The 19,997-nt window shown below is 32.4% G+C and overlaps 1 protein-coding gene across 3 annotated transcripts in view; it reads right to left on the minus strand.

Annotated features, from left to right (window-relative positions):
- The window catches only part of Vps13B (vacuolar protein sorting 13B), a 352,214-nt gene that overhangs the window by 212,272 nt on the left and 119,945 nt on the right, over positions 1–19,997 (minus strand). For all 3 annotated transcript variants that reach the window (XR_015038688.1, XM_085808080.1, XM_085808081.1), the window contains exon 16: positions 12,754–12,997. Coding sequence is in view for 2 of the 3 variants with exons in the window: in XM_085808080.1 (XP_085664206.1) it covers positions 12,754–12,997 (244 nt within the window). In the remaining variant the exon portion in view is untranslated. The remainder of the gene's footprint in view (positions 1–12,753; positions 12,998–19,997) is intronic.

The following is a 19,997-nucleotide window of genomic DNA, read 5'->3' on the forward strand; positions in this document are numbered from 1 at the left end:
AAATATTTGATGAGAAATTTGGCGACCTGAGGGCGCATATAAGAGTAGTTCCCTAATATTTACTGACATGAGCTGTTTGTGATAAACTTAGAAAAAAAAATGAAAACATTTTTTTTTGTGTGAGAAAAGTGCTAAATTTTACTATGCCTAACAAAATATTCTGTAAATTACTCTAAAATTCAAAATGTTTCAAAAGCTCATTTCAGTATAATCAAATAGGTATACTTTAATTACACAAAAAATTTCAAGCGTGTATCTACATCAGATTTTGAGAAAAGGTACATCGAAAATGGCCAATTTAACATTGTCGGTACAGGGGTTGCTGATACCCCTTAATATTATGGTAGGATATATGATGATATGATTAAAATAACATTAATATTATTCAAGGAGATGGATAATTTCGATTTAGCTCATGACTTAGCATTCAAGAAGGTTGTTATCACTCAAGGGAATGGATGTTTTTAGAAGTAGCTCCTGAGCATTTAAGAAGGTTATTATCATTCAAGGAGATGGATGATTTCTATTTAGCTCATGATTGTTAGCATTAATATTTCTTAAGAGAAATCAAAAATCACCATGTTTAACTGCTTGTGGGCCATTTCTTCGTTTCATTAAAAGCTGGAAGACAAACTTTTGTTTCACTAAAGGTATTATGAGCATCTACTTAGGGAAAAAATGCTAAATGGTTATACTTTTTAGTATATATGTTGAAGAAATTAAACATAATTTTGTTATGCTATAATAAATCATCATAAAATTATTATGATTGGCAACATCATTATCACATCAGATAATTCTAAACTCCACAAATGCACAGCATTGCCAAGTTTAGGAAACACTGATGTAAATAAAAGGAAATTATATATACATGGAACTAGAAGTAACAGGGTGATTATCATCAACCCTCACCATAGGACTGGTTGAAGCCCTTTCCCTGATAAGCATTTCTGTCTCGCTTGTTCTTTTCAGCACAGACAAACTGCTACTTACAGTATGCGCTGTTTAATAAACTCACTTGTTACTAAACTCAGCTACTTATCACATTCAAATTTCCAGGAACTAAATTAAATATATACTAATCAATAGAAAAACCGCCGTTTATTTAACCCATCTATGGCGCTTATTAAACTCAGACTGGCAAAAGACTGATTGCCAAAATATCATACTTGTACCTGTCAAAGCTTTTACATGCAAATGTACATGATGAACTATATAGAAGGCAGAGAAGAAAACCACGATGTGCCATTCACAACGTACCAGAGTCAGTCAAGCCAGATGATATTATCGCTGAACTCAGCTGCGCAGCAAACGTCTCACACAATGCAATTAGAGCACTCTTTAAGCTCAAGGAGAGAAGGTCTAAGAGACTTAAGTGGATCCTTGAATGTGAGCCTTTTAGTTTTGCTGCCATCATTAGAGTTAAAAAGGTGTTCACGGGGTGGAATGTGCACACCATCTCAGAATACCTCAGAATATGATGCTGCTTCAAATGTCAACAGCTGGGACACACCCAAGATGTCTGTAAAAGCAAAAGTAGCTACTGCTCCTTCTGCGGAGACAATCACAGTGTGCGGGAATGTCACTCACAACACCCTATCTGCATCAACTGCAGTGATTCAAATCATAGACACGGCTTCAAATATGATTTCAGGCATCCTGCCTACTCACCGCAAAGTCCGCAATACCAACGATCTGCAAGTTACATCTGTAACATCACAGCATACTAATGGGCCAGGCTGAATACCCATTCCTGATGAAGAAACCGTTTTATATCAATCAATTTATGATACGCTCCAAAACTTGAACACTGCCGCACTGAGCAACAGGAACCTGAATGAGCTGACTGCGGATATTGCTGGTGTCAAATTTGTGCAAAAAAACTTGCAAACAGCATGAGCAGCAACAGCTCAACTCACACAATTTGTAATGGAGCATGAAATTGACTTCATACTCATTCAGCATGGTAATAGCATGGCACTTACCAGCATGGCAATAGAGTCATTAACTTCCCACTTTCACGGACAGTAGTCAATGCTAATGACGAATCCAGAGTCGCCACCACTTGCTGCCACCAAAGATGGTCTCCCAATATAATCAGATGTTCAAGAGACATAATCGCTATAGCAATTGAAACAATAGGACTGAACCTACTAATTACTGACGTTTATATTCCCCTTACAGCAAACATGCAAGCCTCACTTGATCAGCAACAAGAACTCCTGAAAGCATATCCAAAAGCACACCTTCTACTAGCGGACGATTTCAATGCTCACTTGGAGCTGTGGGGTTACTCAGATACTGACGCTCGAGGACGACAGGTAGAGGACTTCATTGCCTGTTACAATTTCATCCTGCATAATGTCCCAGGCAGTCAATCCACATATAAAACAATTCATGGACAGGGTTGGCCAGATTTAACTTTAACAACAGCACCCTTTGCATCAAAATTGCATTCCTGGATGGTCGATGATACCCCATCTAACTCGAACCATAAATACATTACGTACAGCATAGGACACCATAATAAAAAATTCTCAATCAAGAGGTACAAACTCAAGCAAAGGACGCTAAAGCTCTTCAGCCAAAAGACCTGCAGTACACTAACACGTGCAGAACAAGATTTAGAACACCGCCACAATACAGATGACGTTGATAGCTTCACTGTACCCTAATTAAAGAGCTTCAGGCCATTTGTGATTCGATCTTCCAGATCAAATCTCCAAAGGTACACTATGTTGCCAACTGGTGGACTAAAAGCCTCAGTAAGACCTGAGCTCTTCGCAGAAAGATGAAGTCGGAGCATAATTCAGATTGCCGAGAAGAACTAAGTATTATCTACAAAAAGGCACAAGCCTAGTATAAAAAGGCCATTCTATAAGCCAAGCTGTACAGCTGGAGGGCGTTTTGCACAAACAATAAAAATCCCTATGGGATACTGCATAAAATCGCAACGAATAAAGTCTTTGCACCTTCAATTCACAAGGTCTACGCAGACGGCACCAATAATGCGCAACCGACAGAGGAGCAAAGGAGCACTAAGATTCTTGATGCAGTCTTTCAAGACGATAATACATTGGACGCTTCCAATCCAGAACATCCAGCTTATTTTCTACACTCCACAACAGAAGATGACATGTCATTTACGCAGCCTGAAGTCTGCACTGTTTTGCGAAATCTAAAGAGAAACAAAGCCCCATAACCCGATTCGTTGGACTACAACATTGTCAAAGCAATGCAACAGGCAAAACCAATGTTTCTTAAAAATTTTTACAATAAATTGCTGCAACTGCGTTATTTTCCCAAGCCCTTTAAGACAGGGCAAGTTATTCTCTTCCAACGGAAAAGAAAAGGACCCCAAAGATCCGGTCTCATTCCGGCCCATCTCTCTCCTGCCCGCGCCATAGGGAAAATTTATGAGAAATGTTTAGTTCATAGAATAAAGCACCACTTGGAGATTAAGTGCAAGATCACGGACTCTCAGTATGGTTTTCGATAGCAGCGCTCAACTATACAAGCTCTTAGCGCCATACAAAATGGAATCTATGACGCGTATGACTCTAACAACCATGTAGCCATACTTAGTCTGGATCTGAAAAGTGCATTTGATTCCCTGTGGTGGCCAGCAATCCTGGAGGCACTTCACAACACTCATATCCCTGATAATCTACTGCAGGTGTGCCAAAAATTATTTCTCTGATCACACTCTTGTAGCAGTGCATGACGAAGGAGTTGTTGAGAGAAAGCAGACCAAGGGTTGCCCTCACGGTTCATGTGCAGTTCCTGACCTATGGAATGCATCTTTTAATTCCGTTCTCAAAGCACTGTTGCCAACCCACACAAAGGTGATTGCTTTTGCTGATGGTGAGACATTCATCATCAGAGGCAAATCAAGACACCAGCTGGAAAGTAACAGTAATGAGACCATCGCACAATTTGTACGGCTCTGTGGAGACAGAAACTCACCATCTGGGAGCAAAAGTCAAAGTATTTCACCATACACAAACCAGGTCAAACTCTTGCAAGGAATCCAGTTTTGAAAGTAAAGGACCATAAAATCAAACAAACTCGGGAACTAAAACTGCTGGGGCTTATAATTGATGAAAAGCTCTTCTGGCTGCCTCACCTCAGAGCAGTCCGCACGAGGACACATGCAATTGCAAATACTTTTAAGGGGCCTTCAAGGCTCAGACTGGGGCCTTAGACCACATATCCTAAAAATCCTCTATCAGTTTGTCGGGAGAAAAATGGCCGTCTATGGAGCGGCAATCTGAGCAACTCCAATGAATGAAAGGAAATTGCTCAGAGTAGTATACAACACCCCTTTGCTCTGGCTATTATAAAAGGATACCGTACAAACAGCGACAGTGGCAGCCACAATACTGGTGGGACTTTTGCCACTACATATTAGAGCATCACAAGAAGCAGCCGTAACAACTGTCCTCCAATTATATCTCTGCACCACTTTTGAACCGCTATGCTATGATCCAGAGGAGCATGAAACAAAATGTCTCATAAATGCAATCCATCCTTCACACCATCGAAAAGGGGTTATAGCATACACCACCTCTCAGCACAGCCCTTATGAAGAAAGAAGGCCAGTAAATATCATCCATTCGTCTAACTACGAAAAAGGAGTTTCGGCCCACACATCACGGAAAGATGACTCTGACATAAAGGATCATTATTATGTATACACGGATGGTTCAAAAGTGGACGGACAAGTAGGCTGTGGCCTCATAGTAACTAAGAACAAGGAAACGCTGATAACATGGAAAGGTCATATGGACAAAATAATTCAGTTTTCCAGGCTGAAGCAATTGCGATTTGCAAAGTTATCGAGTTAACAAGCCCCCAGTAGTATCTACTATTAATATTCTTACAGACAGCCTCTCGTCAGGAGAGCTTTTCATCGGTCATATATACTTTACGAAATCCAAGACATTCTTCTCCTATCATAGCGGAGATTCAGGACATGCTCTAGGAGCATTCGCCTCATATCTTGGATAAAGGCGCATGCCGGCATTCAAGGTAACTAGGAAACCGACAGGCTAGCAAAAGAAGCAGCTCACAATATCGATGCTCAAAGCATTATTACCAAACTCCCATGGTCTTACCTTAAAAAAGTGACAGGATAGCAGCTCAGCACCAGTGGCAATGGGAAAGGACACTACCGAACAAAGCAGGAGGATCTATGAATATTACTATAAAATTTCGCTCGATCGTCTTGAGTCATCCCCACAAATAGCGAGATTTGTGACGGGGCACGGGCCTTTCCCCTTATATTACTATGAGCGAGGATAGCCACATTATGTTGGCAGAGAACAATAAAAAAGTTTATGAAATGCTTCTTGGCATTACCATAAATTATGAGTCTTTGAATGCAAAGGAGCTGGTAACTGCAGTCTGAAGAAAAAGCAAGGAAGTCATTTGGTCATGCTTCTAATCATAAAATGACAGATGGACTAAACAGACAAAGGGCCTACTTTCTAATGCCTAAGTTTTGAAATTTGAATAAGTCACTGAAAGGAGCATTTTTTAAATTTGTTGTGTGCTTGTAACATATCGAAAATGCCAAGTGAAAAGACTTAAGTCTGGGGGGAGGTATGAATAAATTGTTAAAAAAAAATTTCATGTTCTCGGTATTTGCAGCCTGAGAAAGCTACATTTAAACTGGATATTTTCCGAACAGTGTTGAGCAGTTTACTAAAAAAGGACTTGCAATTAATGAAGAACTAACAAAAAATGCAGATGTCTCAAAGAAGAACAAAAAAGCCAGAAATTGAGGGACGTTGAAATTACTTTATTTTCTAGGATGGTTTCAAGCTATAAAATTAAAAAGTATTTCTATTTCTAGGGCGTTTTCCATTAATTTGTTAAATGCCGTGAGAGAATTGAGTATCAGCTGACAGATGAATCACAAGTTGGAGAAAAAGAAATCCAGCTTTATCAGAAGCTGAAAGGTGAAAAGGAAAAAGCAGATCTCCATGCAACTGATAACTGGATAACATATGTTTTACTTGGGCTGCTAAATGAATACAAGCCAAACGAAGAACTAAATGAATAAAGAAGAAAAAACTGACAAAATACGTTACTGTGTTACAAACTTGCAGTATCGACCCAACATTTAAACAGACAACTCTGGTTACTGATTAAAGGAGAAAACCTCGATGTTGGAAAGGGGTCAAGAATTTATTCCCAACTTACTACAGCAAAATGACTCATATACTACAAATAGAACTTTTACTGATATTGTTTAGAAATGGGTTCAGTGAACTGAAAAATGATAAAATAGCTTTACTATAATTAGATAACTGTGCAGCATGTACACCTTTGAACTTTCTGAAAAATGTTAGTGTCTCTTTCTGCAAAGTACATCTTCTAACATTCCTTTAACTTTAGGTTATTATAAAAGGTTTTAAATGTCATTACAAAAAACATATTCACAAAATGATGCAGAGAATTGAATTTTACGAAGATGCAAGCTCTTCGAAGAAGATAAGTAAGTCAATATCCCTGTCAGTGGCCATGCATAGCATAGTTAATGTAGGGGGTAATCTCTTAAAATTAGTTAAAAACTGTTTTAAAAAATGCGGCTTTATGTTTAATTATCGATCTGTGCGTAGCACAGAAGAGCTAATTTATTTGAAATGACATTCCCGTGCCTATCATTGGTACAGAAAGGCATACATAAATAGCTTACTTTATGCTTTTTGCATACTGTTAATGTTCCTAAAATTATGAGGAGTTTAAAAAGCAATTTGCGAAATTATTTCTAGTTTACATCAAGTAGTGTTTTTATTAGTATGTTTTAAACAGAGAAAAACACATAGTTACATGTAAATAGCAGGCTCACTGGAGCAATAAAAACAAGCAGGGGGATTAAAGCTCATTATTGAGGAGTCTTTAACCATTCATATATCAAATATAGCATACCATAGCATATATTCCTTATAATCTCTCCCTTTTCACTTCTTAAAATTAAGAAAACAACAAATACAGAAGAAATTCAAAGAATTTAATTACATTCATTTCCATCATTAATTTGGCCTCATTACATTTTATTCATTACAAAATTTTAATTTTGCTCTTGTTGCACTAAATCTTGATGACTGTTATGTTTTTGAACAAAATGCAAGATATTTTAAGTAAAAATTTAGAAACATTCAGATTTCTAGATGTTGGAAGGGGGTCAAGAATTTATTCCTGACTTAACGACAGCAAAATGATTCATAGATTACAAGAAGTACTTTTACTGATATTCTTTTGAAATGGGGCAGCAAACTGAAAAATGATAAAATAGCTTTACTATAATTAGATAATTGTGCAGCATGTACACCTCTGAACTCTTTGAAAAATGTTACTGTCTCTTTCTGCAAAGTACAGCTTCTAACATTCCTTTAATTTTAGGGTTTTATAAAAGCTTTTAAATGTCATTACAAAAAACATATTCACAAAATGATGAACAGAATTAAATTTTATGAAAATGCAAGCTCTTCGAAGAATATGAAAATGCAAGCTCTTCAAAGAATATACGTCAATATCCCTGTTAGTGGCCATGCATATCATAGTTAATGTAGGGGGTAATCTCTTAAAATTAGTTAAAAACTGTTTTAAAAAATGCAGCTTTTATGAAGTCGCAGAAGAATTCTTAACTATAAGTAATGTTCTAGACATCAGTGAGAGAAGTTATGAATATTTATTTTTAGAATATGTGTCAGTTCACAACAATATTGAGACAAAGTGCATAAGAACTGACTATGAAAGTCTTAAAAAGAGCTACGGAAACTGACAGTGAAAGTGATACAGAAAAAGTGATGACACGCCATCATCAATCAAACGTAGAAAGGCAGAACAAATTCTAGGAATTCTTGAATTGAAAGGTGCTGATCAAAAGCTATCAGAAGTTTTGCAGAACTGAGACTACAACTGAAAAACTGTTATTGAAACATATTAAAAAAAATAGATAGTATATATGTTTCCAAGATATAAAATTTCATCACCAATGCAATTATAAGAAATTTTTTAAATGAATTTCAAAACTGTGTAAATAATTTGATTTTAGTATTAATTTTTTTTACTATTATTTAAGATTCATTACTGAACTAGTTGCTAGTACTTATTTCACTTGGAAAGTTTAACTGATATCATGATTTGCAATATACAAATCACTGTTTATTTAAGTTAGCCACTTAATAAACTCAATACATCTGGAACGGAAGTAATTCATTAAAATTGCTCATTAAAACAACAGTTACTGCACATGTAACTCAATGCATTTATCACTGTATTGAGCACGCTAATAAAAAGTGCTTTGTAATTAAACCAAAAATTTGTTGTCACACTATTAAAATGCTTTTTAAACTTATCACAGTTGAATTTTAGAAACATTAGCAGTTTGCTTTAAACAGTAATGATAGGCATACAGATGTGACTAAAAGTAATAAATAAGTTCTATGTTACTTAAAAATATAGATGGGTAATTTAAAGGCAGTAGTAAAATCGAAATGATATTCAGATGCAACATTAATAACTAATGCTTTAATAATAAAAATGATGCTAAATGTAATACAGTTTTTTTTTTTTTTTTGAAGCCAGTAAGTAACTAGACACAAAAATTCAAGAAACTAATAGATTGACTTCTGGATAAAATAATGAAACTTCTAAAATTAATTAAATTAATTTTTGCATCGTTGAAAAAAAATATTACATTAAGATGAACTATTATTATATGAAAAAATTATTCCATGAGCAGTACTGATTTAAATAGGAAATATGAATTTCATGATCAGAGTTTAAGTTACAGAATTATTTATTCCCTCTGCATTTCAGTCCTTACTTCGTAACACCTCCTGTATATTATCCAAAATTTGACAAGAATTAGGAAATATACACAGCAAAAAATACAAAATACATTTATCAATTTTTTTAAATAAACTGCATCCTGGAATTTTAAGGTGGAAGATAGATTGCTATGGAGGTCATACAATGCAAATAACATCCTTTGTTATTGTCTTTGTGATATACACAGAAATGCACACTATAATTTTGATTATGAAACAGAAAATTAATGTCTTGTTATAATTTAAGAAATTAATTATAATAATAACTGTATTTCATTCATATAACTTACAGCATTTATGTACACTATTCTTAAAACAAACCAAATTCTTTTCAAATTTAATTCAATTAAACAGAAATTAAATAATTAATTAATTACATAAGACAAAAATTAAATGAATTAAAACTGGTAAAACATCATTTAAAAATTTGACAAAGTACATAATTAATAATTTAATTTATTAAATACGTCTTTATTTTTTGGAATGTAACATTTGCATTAGTTCTTCACAGCAATATATGTTTCTGACAGTTAGATGATGTTCTCTTATTGCTTAAATTGACCACAGAAACGTTTTTTTCATATGGTTTAGTAGGTTTTTTAGAGAAATGTAAAAATAAAACAAAACATATAAAATCTTTATAATTAAAAAACTACAAATTGTTAAAAATTGTTTTTCAAAATTCATTCTAGCATAAGAAATAATAACATGGCATTAAAAGATGTTAATTTTTTAGCCTTAAAACATATTTAATTTATATTTTATGATGTTCATCAACCAGCAATGAACATATAAAGTAAACATCATTTCATTTTAACTTTTTCTATAAAAATATTAATTTTAATTAATTTCATGCAAAACTAATTTTAAATAATTTAGAATAAATCAAATTTTAATGTTTTAAAAATTCCTTCAAATAATTTTAATTTCACTATGCTATAAGATATTACATTATTAAAAAGCTATAAAAACATTTAAATAACATCATATTTGTTACATCCAGCATTATCTTAGCTCCGGCCTAAACTGTAAACAAATACAATCAAGCGTCGTTAATCCGGACACCCATAATCCGGAACTCAAAGCTACAAACTTTTTGCGTGTGCGTCAATGCATAATTCATTCACTCATGCGCATGCGCGTAATACCTTTACGCATGTGCATATGCATGTGTGCATGCGCATAATATGTTTACACATGCACGTTTAATGTATAACGGATGGTATAAGCTAAGCTAAAATTATCTAATTATCTATTTCAGTTAATGTTGCAGATTGCATTGTTCCTTAATCTTTGAACTGGATCCGGCTTATTATTTTTTTTCCAGATTGTTAGAGCAATTTTATAAAAGTAAGCTTGAACTTTCGCTTATGTCAAATAGAATTTCTGATTCTGGAGCTGCCAAAGGATCTATCTACAAAGCGAAAAGATGTTTCGATGTCTATCAAATAAAAAGTGGAATTGCTGCAAAAAATGGATAAAGGCATATCCTTAGTTTTTCTAACGATTCCGAAATCTGTTTATCAATTTCACGCTGCTCTGCGGGGTGGGGACATCGCGGCACACGATGAACTGGAAGTTGATCTGTCAGCACTATCCTTATCTTCAGGGCATATGTTTTTATTTTATTTGGCTTATAATTCCTTAGTAAATGTAGCATTTCATCTCTATGTACTCCGTCTTTGATATGATTTAAATCAAATTCCTCGTCATTATAAATATCACGAATACACATCAAATAGTTTTCTGTTTGCAATTTTCTAATTTCGACTATGCATAATGTATGCTTTACGCATGCGCACATTGAAAGAAATGTTTAATAAAGTAAACAAATAAATATTAAGCTTTTTTTTTGTAAATTTTGATACCCTTTAGATCATAATTGCTCTTTATTTCATAAATTACAGTTTCATATTTTTAATTTTATAATATCTGCATGCCATCTTACCAGATTTAAATTGGTGATCTATAATCCGGAAAAACCGATAATGTGGATTAAAGACTTTTGACTGTACTTTCAATGCAAAAATGATCATACCTGGGGAACTGTAATAGTGGGAAAGCAGAAACATTCCTAATGGAAAGAAATGTATAAATTTCTTTATATAAAAATGTACCACATGAAAGCTTAATTTTTTTTATTTCTTGATGCATCAGCTCTTTCTGACCATCAACAACACAAGAACAAACTATTTTACCACTTTAAATGTTTAAATTTAAAAAACATTACAAATATTGTCAAAAGTATCATTGATGACCACAGCACCACACTGTAACAAAGAATTGGATAACATCTGATAAATGAAAGGGGGTGGGGTAATAGCTCACTTGTTTCCAGCCTCAGATTTAAGGCTCCATATATTTTATGATTTTTATTGTTTGCTCCATATATTCCTACTGTCGTGGGTATATTATTCGCACAGAATAACTGAAAATAAAAAATATACACTAAACATTAAGACTTTAATTCTTCGCAGTAAGGCTTTCTAGTTCAAAGATACAGACTGCACACTGAGAGAATAAGACTAAAATAATTCTATATAACAACTAATGAAAAAGTATTTATCACCTTCCCCCCCCAAAAAAATTATTGCTGTTCTTCATGCACACTCTTGTTATGTAAGTGGTAGTATGTCTGGCTAGCAACTGGAAGTTCAGTGCTTTGAATCTGGTGAAGGCATAGTCAATTTTTCACACTTCTGGCTTTTAAAATAACCTATTAGTTCAACAACTTCAGAGCACAAATCTATTAAGCACTTCTCCACATATATGCTTATAACTATTACAAAAACAAGGTTTACAATGCAAGATGACAATTATAAGATGACAACTATATCATGCCATCACACACATCAGCTATATATTATGAAATACACATACACAATTCAGTTTTAAAAGATCAATATGTGTGGCTTTCTACCTGAAGGAAGCATTCTTATAAACTAAATGAAAAGACTAGACTGTAAGAAAAACACAAGATTGATGCCCCTAGACTTCAATAAGCAAATTATTTTACTTGATGATAAATTTATTTTCAAGTTATAAAATTTCACCAGATGTTCACCGTTGCTGTTCCTTTAAGGCTACTGCAGTATTATTAAAAAGAAGTAGGATTTATTTTGGCTGTTTTTACAGCTCTTATTTTCCAGGATAGGTTCTCCGTTAAGCTTTGGTAAACTCCGTGAAAATTCTGCACAATCATCTTATAAATGACATTCTTTTCCTGAACTGAAAAAGAAATTCTATGCAACAGCTGTCAAGGTTGACAGACAATTTCCAATTAAAACATGCTTTAAATTTCATTGGCCTTGATTCAGCAATTTACTGGCCCATCAGTCAGTTGTTTAGTTTGGTCCTAATGTAGAGTCATTAAGATTTTTGCAGTAGAAACACACAAAATGAGCAATGCCTTCGCCAGGAAATTTCGAATACGTGCCAAGTGTGCTGTTGTTACACCGTAACAGCATGCATAAAGAAGGGAGAAAATACCTTATATTCAGATGATAGTCAATTCATAGTCAGGTTGCTAGTGACAAGAGCACATTCAACTACACAGAAGTCTTTCTAAGAGAACAAACTGGCATTATTATGGAAACTTTATTTTCCGATTAAGTTCAAATGATTTAAATGCTTTTTGTTCATTCACCTAACAGCAAAGCACTTCTGAAGCCATGCTTATGTTAATATCAATTATCACATGTCTCAGCATCAGATGAGTGTGTCCATTTGAAGGTAAAATATGCCTGATGGTTTATGGATAGGCTGTATACCATGTATGTTTATCATTTTAAAAAGGCTTAGGAAATGGAAAAAAAGTTGTGAGTACTTTATGATGCATTTCAGCAGAATACTATCATACAATCAATGTCTAAAAGCTCTAATTAAGTAAAAACAACAATCTAGAACTTACTTTTTTTATCAGCCTGTACATATTTAAGAGGTAGATTCATTTCCATAACATGAAAATTTTGCAAGAAGTTATTCGCAGATCCATTATTTTTCATTTTAATTTTGGGAAAACTAAAGACACAAGCACCATTTAAATCACCATCTAAAGCAGCATTATGCCAAGACTGGAGAACTGGAGAGTTCTGAACATAATTTACTGACCAACTTGATCGGGGTAAAAGTCCACATAAGGATTCGATTTCGACCTAGATATGTACATAAATATGTTTTATTATCAATAAACAATGTAATAAGTAAAACAAAGACTACGGTAACCAGCAGATATGTAAGATAAATGGATAAAATTATTACTTCAATATTCTTATAATAGCATTTAAATTAAAAAAGAAAAAATATGCATTAAAAATGGTAACACAATAAAACATTAAGACACAGCCTTTAAAAACACATGTATACCTTTCTCCATACTCAGAATCCAAATACTTTCCTATTTCATAATAAAATTATTAAGCAGTTTATGCTCTTATCAAGATTCTTATGATTACATAACCACAAAAGTTTCATACAAAAAGTAATAAGAAAAGAGATAAGGAAATTTTACAACAAGCAATTAGACATGTTCTGAGGCAAAAATGTGTTGTTTGAATGATATGTACATAAGTGCAAAAAGAAATTTCAGCAATGTTATTAAATCATAAACTATTAAAACCAATAGAACAAAAACTATGTAAATTAATCATATAGCTATATCATTCACTATGTACTTTCATGCATCCTCCAGTGGCATTTGAATACATTCATCTTGCAACTATGAATATGTTATTCATTTTTCATCTAGTCCAAATGATAAGTGTTTTTAAATCAAGAATATAATAAGGCTCAAATATGTTACAATAGGATAGGTTAAATATGTAGATAGAACAAAAGACCACAAATACCACAGACTGAGAGCTCTGTAGAGGGAGATTTAGCATAAAAAATTATTTCCGGGCTATGGAAAAGGTTCTAAAACACATAGGAGATGAAGACAAACAGTTTAAATTTCAACAATTATACAATCCACAAGGAAAAACTATACCTAGTATCAACTGTGAAAATCTGCTCTATAACTTGACACAACTGACGGTAACTACAGGAAAAGAAGTTTCAAGATAAACTGCTATTAAATTTTCAAGTCAAGTAATCTCTAATGTTCAGCAGATTTGCATCTCTCTCACTTCTTTGCTCCAGATTTGATTAAACTGCAATCATAAACTGAAGCCTGAACCTAAAAAGCAACGTATCTGAATTGAATTATAAGTGGATACTCATCATGACACAACAAAAACACCAGAGAACTTGTTGTTATACTATCATCATCAGAGAAAAAAGCAAATATGGTAATGGAACAGTCATGATATCTGTAGGTTTTATGCATACTATGCCCACAAAGTTCTTTATTTTTGCAACCATTCATCATAGACCCATACCTCTAGAAAAAAGTTTTAAATCAAAGAAATATTCACGTATTTGCATTTTTGAATTTTCATTCACAGGATTCAAACCTCGGACCAAATTACCAACATTTTCAGCGACTATACCGCTTGACTGCTGGTAGGATCCAATCCAAAGGGACAAGATGAAAATGGTGCTGTCAACATCTCAAATGGACTCTCTCAGAATGGCATACTGTCCTGTTCAATATGTCACTCATGAAAATCACCCTGCTGATAAAATAAATTTCACTTAATATTGATCTGAAGGAATGAGGGATAAAAATGCCATATGTCTTCAGAGAGATGTAATGTCAGTTTCACTCTAAGAAATTTTGAGATGATCAGGGGAGCAAAATACATGCTAATTTTAATTTAAACTATCCATCATTAGCAAGATCTCTCCACCCTTATGGAAGAATAATAGATAATTTGGGTAGAAAATTTTAAAAATTCACTTGAAAACATTCTTTAAAATATGCAAGCAATTACAGCAGTAAAAGACCAGTTTTATTAACATATTATAAAAACAAAATTTTTTAATGGAAGTGAAGCATTTTGGATATTTTTGGATTTGTAAGATATAATTTATCAGCCATAGATACTAGTCAGCACTGAAACATGAAGAAGTAAAATGTTTAAATTTGGGAAACAGTTAAGAGTACCTAAGGCATGCAAAAATTGAAATTTTTTAAATGCCACATCGCAATCACTGACATGTGAAAGGGCCTTAAAAGGCATAAAAGTTTGATTGAATGCAAGCCTTCTCACTACAATGGAATTCAGAAACTGAAATTAAGTTTTGTGATTTGATAACACAATCTATTTAAGTCCATTAAAGAGTTATTTATTATTGCCTATTAAAAATGAAGAGGAAAAGAATCCTTCAACTCATACATGAAATTGTTAGATTTTAAGAATGCCATGTAGTAACTTTTAATACTGCAAACAAATTTTGACAGCATGTACTATGCTCAGAAGTTCTAGCAAGGTCTACGCAAAATATCAGCGGATGCTTGCACATTAATGTCAAACAGCTAAATGACTAGTGAATGGTGTTCCACTCACCTGAAATCACAGTTTTCAAAAGTTTTCATGGTCTTTACCCAAGGAGTGACAGAAGGTAGAAGAAAAACTGGACACTGCAGCTTGTTCCTGTGTTGGATGAAATGACAGAGATTGGTGTAGAGACCAAGTGGCGAATGCCAACAAGGCTTCATGAAAGAACGTCAAACCAGCCTGGCTAGAGGATAAGGATGAGGAAAGGCATAACGTGCAATAAGCAGACCCCCTAGCCTTTATTGCTTGCATGCTGACAGTCTGGCTGTAAAGCCAGATATACAGCCATTTCTACAAGGTGTTCTAGGAGCCATTTTCCAGCATAACAATGCTAAGCCCCATGATGCTATGAATGCTATATGTTACTAAGAATAGACTACAGGGAAACTTGTGCTACCAAGACATGTCACATCTTTGGACCTGCCCTCCACTGAGCTCATTTGGGACACCATTGATAATTTATTGCCAAATGAAGAACCAGCTGAAAATCTTAACACATCACATGTCCAAGTGCCTGCAGTATGTCGAAATATCCCTTAGACAATGGTTAATAATCTTTTTTTTTAATGTAACCAAAACAGGGACAGGAATTCCATATTTAATTTCAGACCCTGATACACTTTCTCACAAATTCAAACTATGATAAAATATATACGGAAAAGACCAATTATGGTGTGGTTATTAGTGCCTGTAACAAGTGTAAAAAAGTGCTGAAAAAGCTAAACATAGACATCACATAATGGAGTAAACCACAAAATTTTAAAGCTTACAGTTATTACATGTAGTTATTATACATTAATAAATGTAAGAATAAAATTTACTTTTATTACATACAGTTAACTATAAATATATATATATATTTTAAACAAATTTAAATTCTTAACAAATACGTATAAAAGTAAAAAAGCAAATTTAAATTCCAAAAAAAGAAAAAAAGACGAAATAATTTAAAATAATTTAAAAAATGTGCAAACATGTAAAAGATTTAATTCTCGAACTAATCTACAATATCATTTAAATTCAGAAGCATAAGCAAATCAAGTGCAAAATCTATCTACGAAAATAATCTACTAATTTAATAAATTAAAATTAAATTAAACAATTTTAAAAAAATGCATATGTGAATGACTGTAGAGTAGGCAGGAGACAGACTTATCAAGGGGAAGTTGCCTCCAAACCTAACTCTCCAATCATTCAATTCGTGTTTCGTCATTCATGCAGGCAAGGGTAAAAGTCAAAACCAAAAGTAATTCCAATAAAGTGGAACCCTTAGAAATTAACATTTAAGTATTAACATTTAAGAATTAAAGTTCAAAAAGGAAAATACTAATGAAGTCTTTTGAGTAACAAGCAAGTAAAGTCAAGAATTAAACTTTTTCTTAAAAAATTAATTTTTTTATAAAATAATAAAAAAAAATAATAAAAAAAATCAAATCTAGAAACCAATGCATTTTAGAAATCCTTGTCTACAGAAACTTCCCCTACACGAATATGCATATCAATAAAAAGAAACTATAAAAGAACTCTACATAATCCATATAAACCAAGAAACAAAAAGAACTAATTCACAATTTTTAAAAAACAAATATATACTTAAAAATATAATTTCATATTTAGAAAATGCTTAGATACTACATAAAAATTTTTTTAAAAAAATACTTAAAGCAAGTAAATAGTAAGTTTTAATTCTAACTTACCTACTATAGGGGTGTTGGGGTCTGCAAAAGTGTTGTGAAAGAGAAGTAAGTGTGTTCTTCAAATTATATAGATGGCGCTTATGTAGGTAAAGTTGAGTGTCAAGCTGCCATCTTTGTTATAGTAAAAAAAAAATTTTTTGTAAACATGAATATTAAAAATTAAATTAAATTAAAAATCCTAAAGGTAGTAATATCAATTATTTAAGGAGTTAAGTAACTGAGCTAATCAAGAGATGTAAGTTTGCTTGAAGGAAATTAAAGTGAAGTGGTATGTGAAAAAAATGTAAACTGTTTGTAATTTGAAATGTGTGTTCTGTTGAAAAATTGTGAAAATTGTTATAAAAATTAAGTAAAAGATATTTTGTGTGAAAATTGCAAAAAATTAAAGTAATTAAGAAAAACTTAAATGTTTTAATATTAAAGTTTTAAAGTAAAATTTCCCAAAATTTTTTTGAAATGAAGTCCTTAAAAAACCTCTAAAAATTCCCAGAAATTTCTAAAAAATTCCTTTAGGAAGTTAAATAAAACTTAAATTTGATGAAAGAAAAAATTAAAAGTTTAATGAACTTGATTTCAATTGGTATATCAAAACTTAACTAAATACTGGCTAAAGTATAGAAAATTAGAAGAAGAAGATTAAAATCTTCACTCAATTCGGGCTATAATTGAGACTTTTGAAAAGAGTTGGCCCTTTATTAGTAAAAGGAAAGAATCCAGTATTGATTAAATATGCATATTTACAAAATATTTACAATAAAAATTTACAATAATTTCTCTACTCTTTTATATCCTTCATTACCCTCCAGCTAAGGTTTGAGGTAATGTTATCATATCCAAACGAGCCAAAAAAATATAAAGTTCAGGCCTGCCTTTTTAATATATAAATTAATGAATTTTGGTGGTATTTGGTTATCAACTTGTACATTAATTAGTTTTATGATTTCTTCCTTTAAATCGTCATTTTCAGTACATATATTTTTTATTCTGATAATTTGGCTATGAAACATGTTTTCTATTACTTTTCTAGAGATATTAGAGTTCCAATTAATTAGTAGGAAAATGGAAATTCCTTCTTTTATCAAATAATTTAATTTTGCTGTGTTTAATAATTTGCAGGTCTAGGAATTCAATAGTATCTTGATTCGTATTCGTTTTATTAAGTGTTAAACTATTTGGGTAAATTTTGAATTGCTCAAAAGTAGAATTATTATTGAAAGTTATAATATCATCTATGTATCTAAAAGTATGAGCAAATAGCTTTAATTCATTTTTATTTAAACTGAGTTGGAATTTATATTCAAATGTAAAAAGAAATAGGTTACAAATTTGTGTAGATAAAGCATATTAAAATATGTGCAATTTTCAGTTCTGTATAATGCACGGAATGCACTAACTGAATCAAAAAACCTTGGGCAACAGGCAATTTCATACATGGTCTCATACATCTCATACATCCAAATAAACCACTGGATTACATAGTAAAACATTATAGTGTAACTTTAGTTTCATGTTGAGCATGACACAAACATTCAATTAATTATTAAAAAGTGAAATGGAAATTAAAATTTAACTTATAAGTGTTAATGCATGACTGATTTAAAGCAAGCTGTTAAAGAAAGGAGTTTTGTAAAAATACTGGTTCCATTCAAAAACCAGTAACGCTTACAAAACCAGCTTCATGATTCACATATGTTCATGAACTATTACAAAGGGAAAAAAAAGTATTTAAAATAAACTTGAGATGTGTGATATTTAGTTAGGAGTGCAATGAATTAGTTCAAGCTGTGATTAACCAATTTATCTCAATTCCCTCCCCCTTTTTTTATGTTACATGACCTCACACTGCATTCACTCGTTGTAATCCAGCTAATAGTATTACTGAAGTCATGAGCAGAATTAGAAGAGATCTCTTAATTTAACACAAATGAATAATCAAAATGTGAGAAACTTGCTCTGCAACTATTCAGTAGAGGTAAGTAGTGAGAATGATATTGAATTAAAGTAACAATACTATATGAACATACTGATGATAGAAATGCAAACAAGAACAATGTTATGCATGGTTATGAATCTTACTGTTGAACAGCAGCTATTTTTTCAATCACATTATAAAGTTTAGTAGTCTAAAATAATAATCGAAAATTTAGAAGGGTGTAAAAACTCTTTTATTTAAAACTAAGAAGAAACTAGGCATACCTGCTGTTTACAAATTAGCCAAATACATGTGATGATGTAACTTAAAATAACAGTTAAATGGAAAATTTAAATTAAATAAAATAATAGCCGAAGGTCACACAATTCAGTTTAATGTGAAGTTGGTTCAACTTAACCAGATGAAAAATGTGCAATGCAATCGCCGGGACTCGAACCTCGGAACTCTCAAATACATGAAGAGTGTCCTGACCATTATACCACGAAGGCATGCTAAGAAGGCAGGAGAAATACCTTATAAGACTACAAATCTTATCATATCTAGCAACCTAGTAACATGGTCTCGAAAGGCAGAACATGCTCAGTCTTACAATTTAAAAAACCTCACCTTAAATACATGCGAATTAAATTTGCATTCTGGCTGGAAAACTGAACGGAGAAGTCAGAGTGAAGATTGAAAATATAAAATAACTGGTTACTTAACAATAAAGGAACATTACAATGCATTTGGTAAAAATTTTTCAGTTTATGATGACACTAGCATAAACTGCATGATGCAAATAAACAACGGTTTGTCATCTAAAAATGAATTTAAAAAAAGAAATACAAATAATGAGCTTTGCAGTTCACTGAAAGAGAAGATGAAATGTGGAAAAATCAAGCTTCAAACATTTTGTAATTTAACCAAATTATCTGTATAAAAATGTAGCTCACTTTTCACTAAATAACAATTTAAGAACTAATTTGAAAATCTTGTTAAGTTTGAAAATCTTTAATTTCTACTGTAGCTTATAATTAAAAAAATTACTTTAACTGTTAAATGGTTTATTATTATTTCATTTATTGTATTTAATTAATATAAGTTC

This window comes from Stegodyphus dumicola, chromosome X1 (genome assembly GCF_044657685.1).
Source record: "Stegodyphus dumicola isolate Sdum_Otavi_A_Nest chromosome X1, ASM4465768v1".
Taxonomy (NCBI): Eukaryota; Metazoa; Arthropoda; class Arachnida; order Araneae; family Eresidae; genus Stegodyphus; species Stegodyphus dumicola.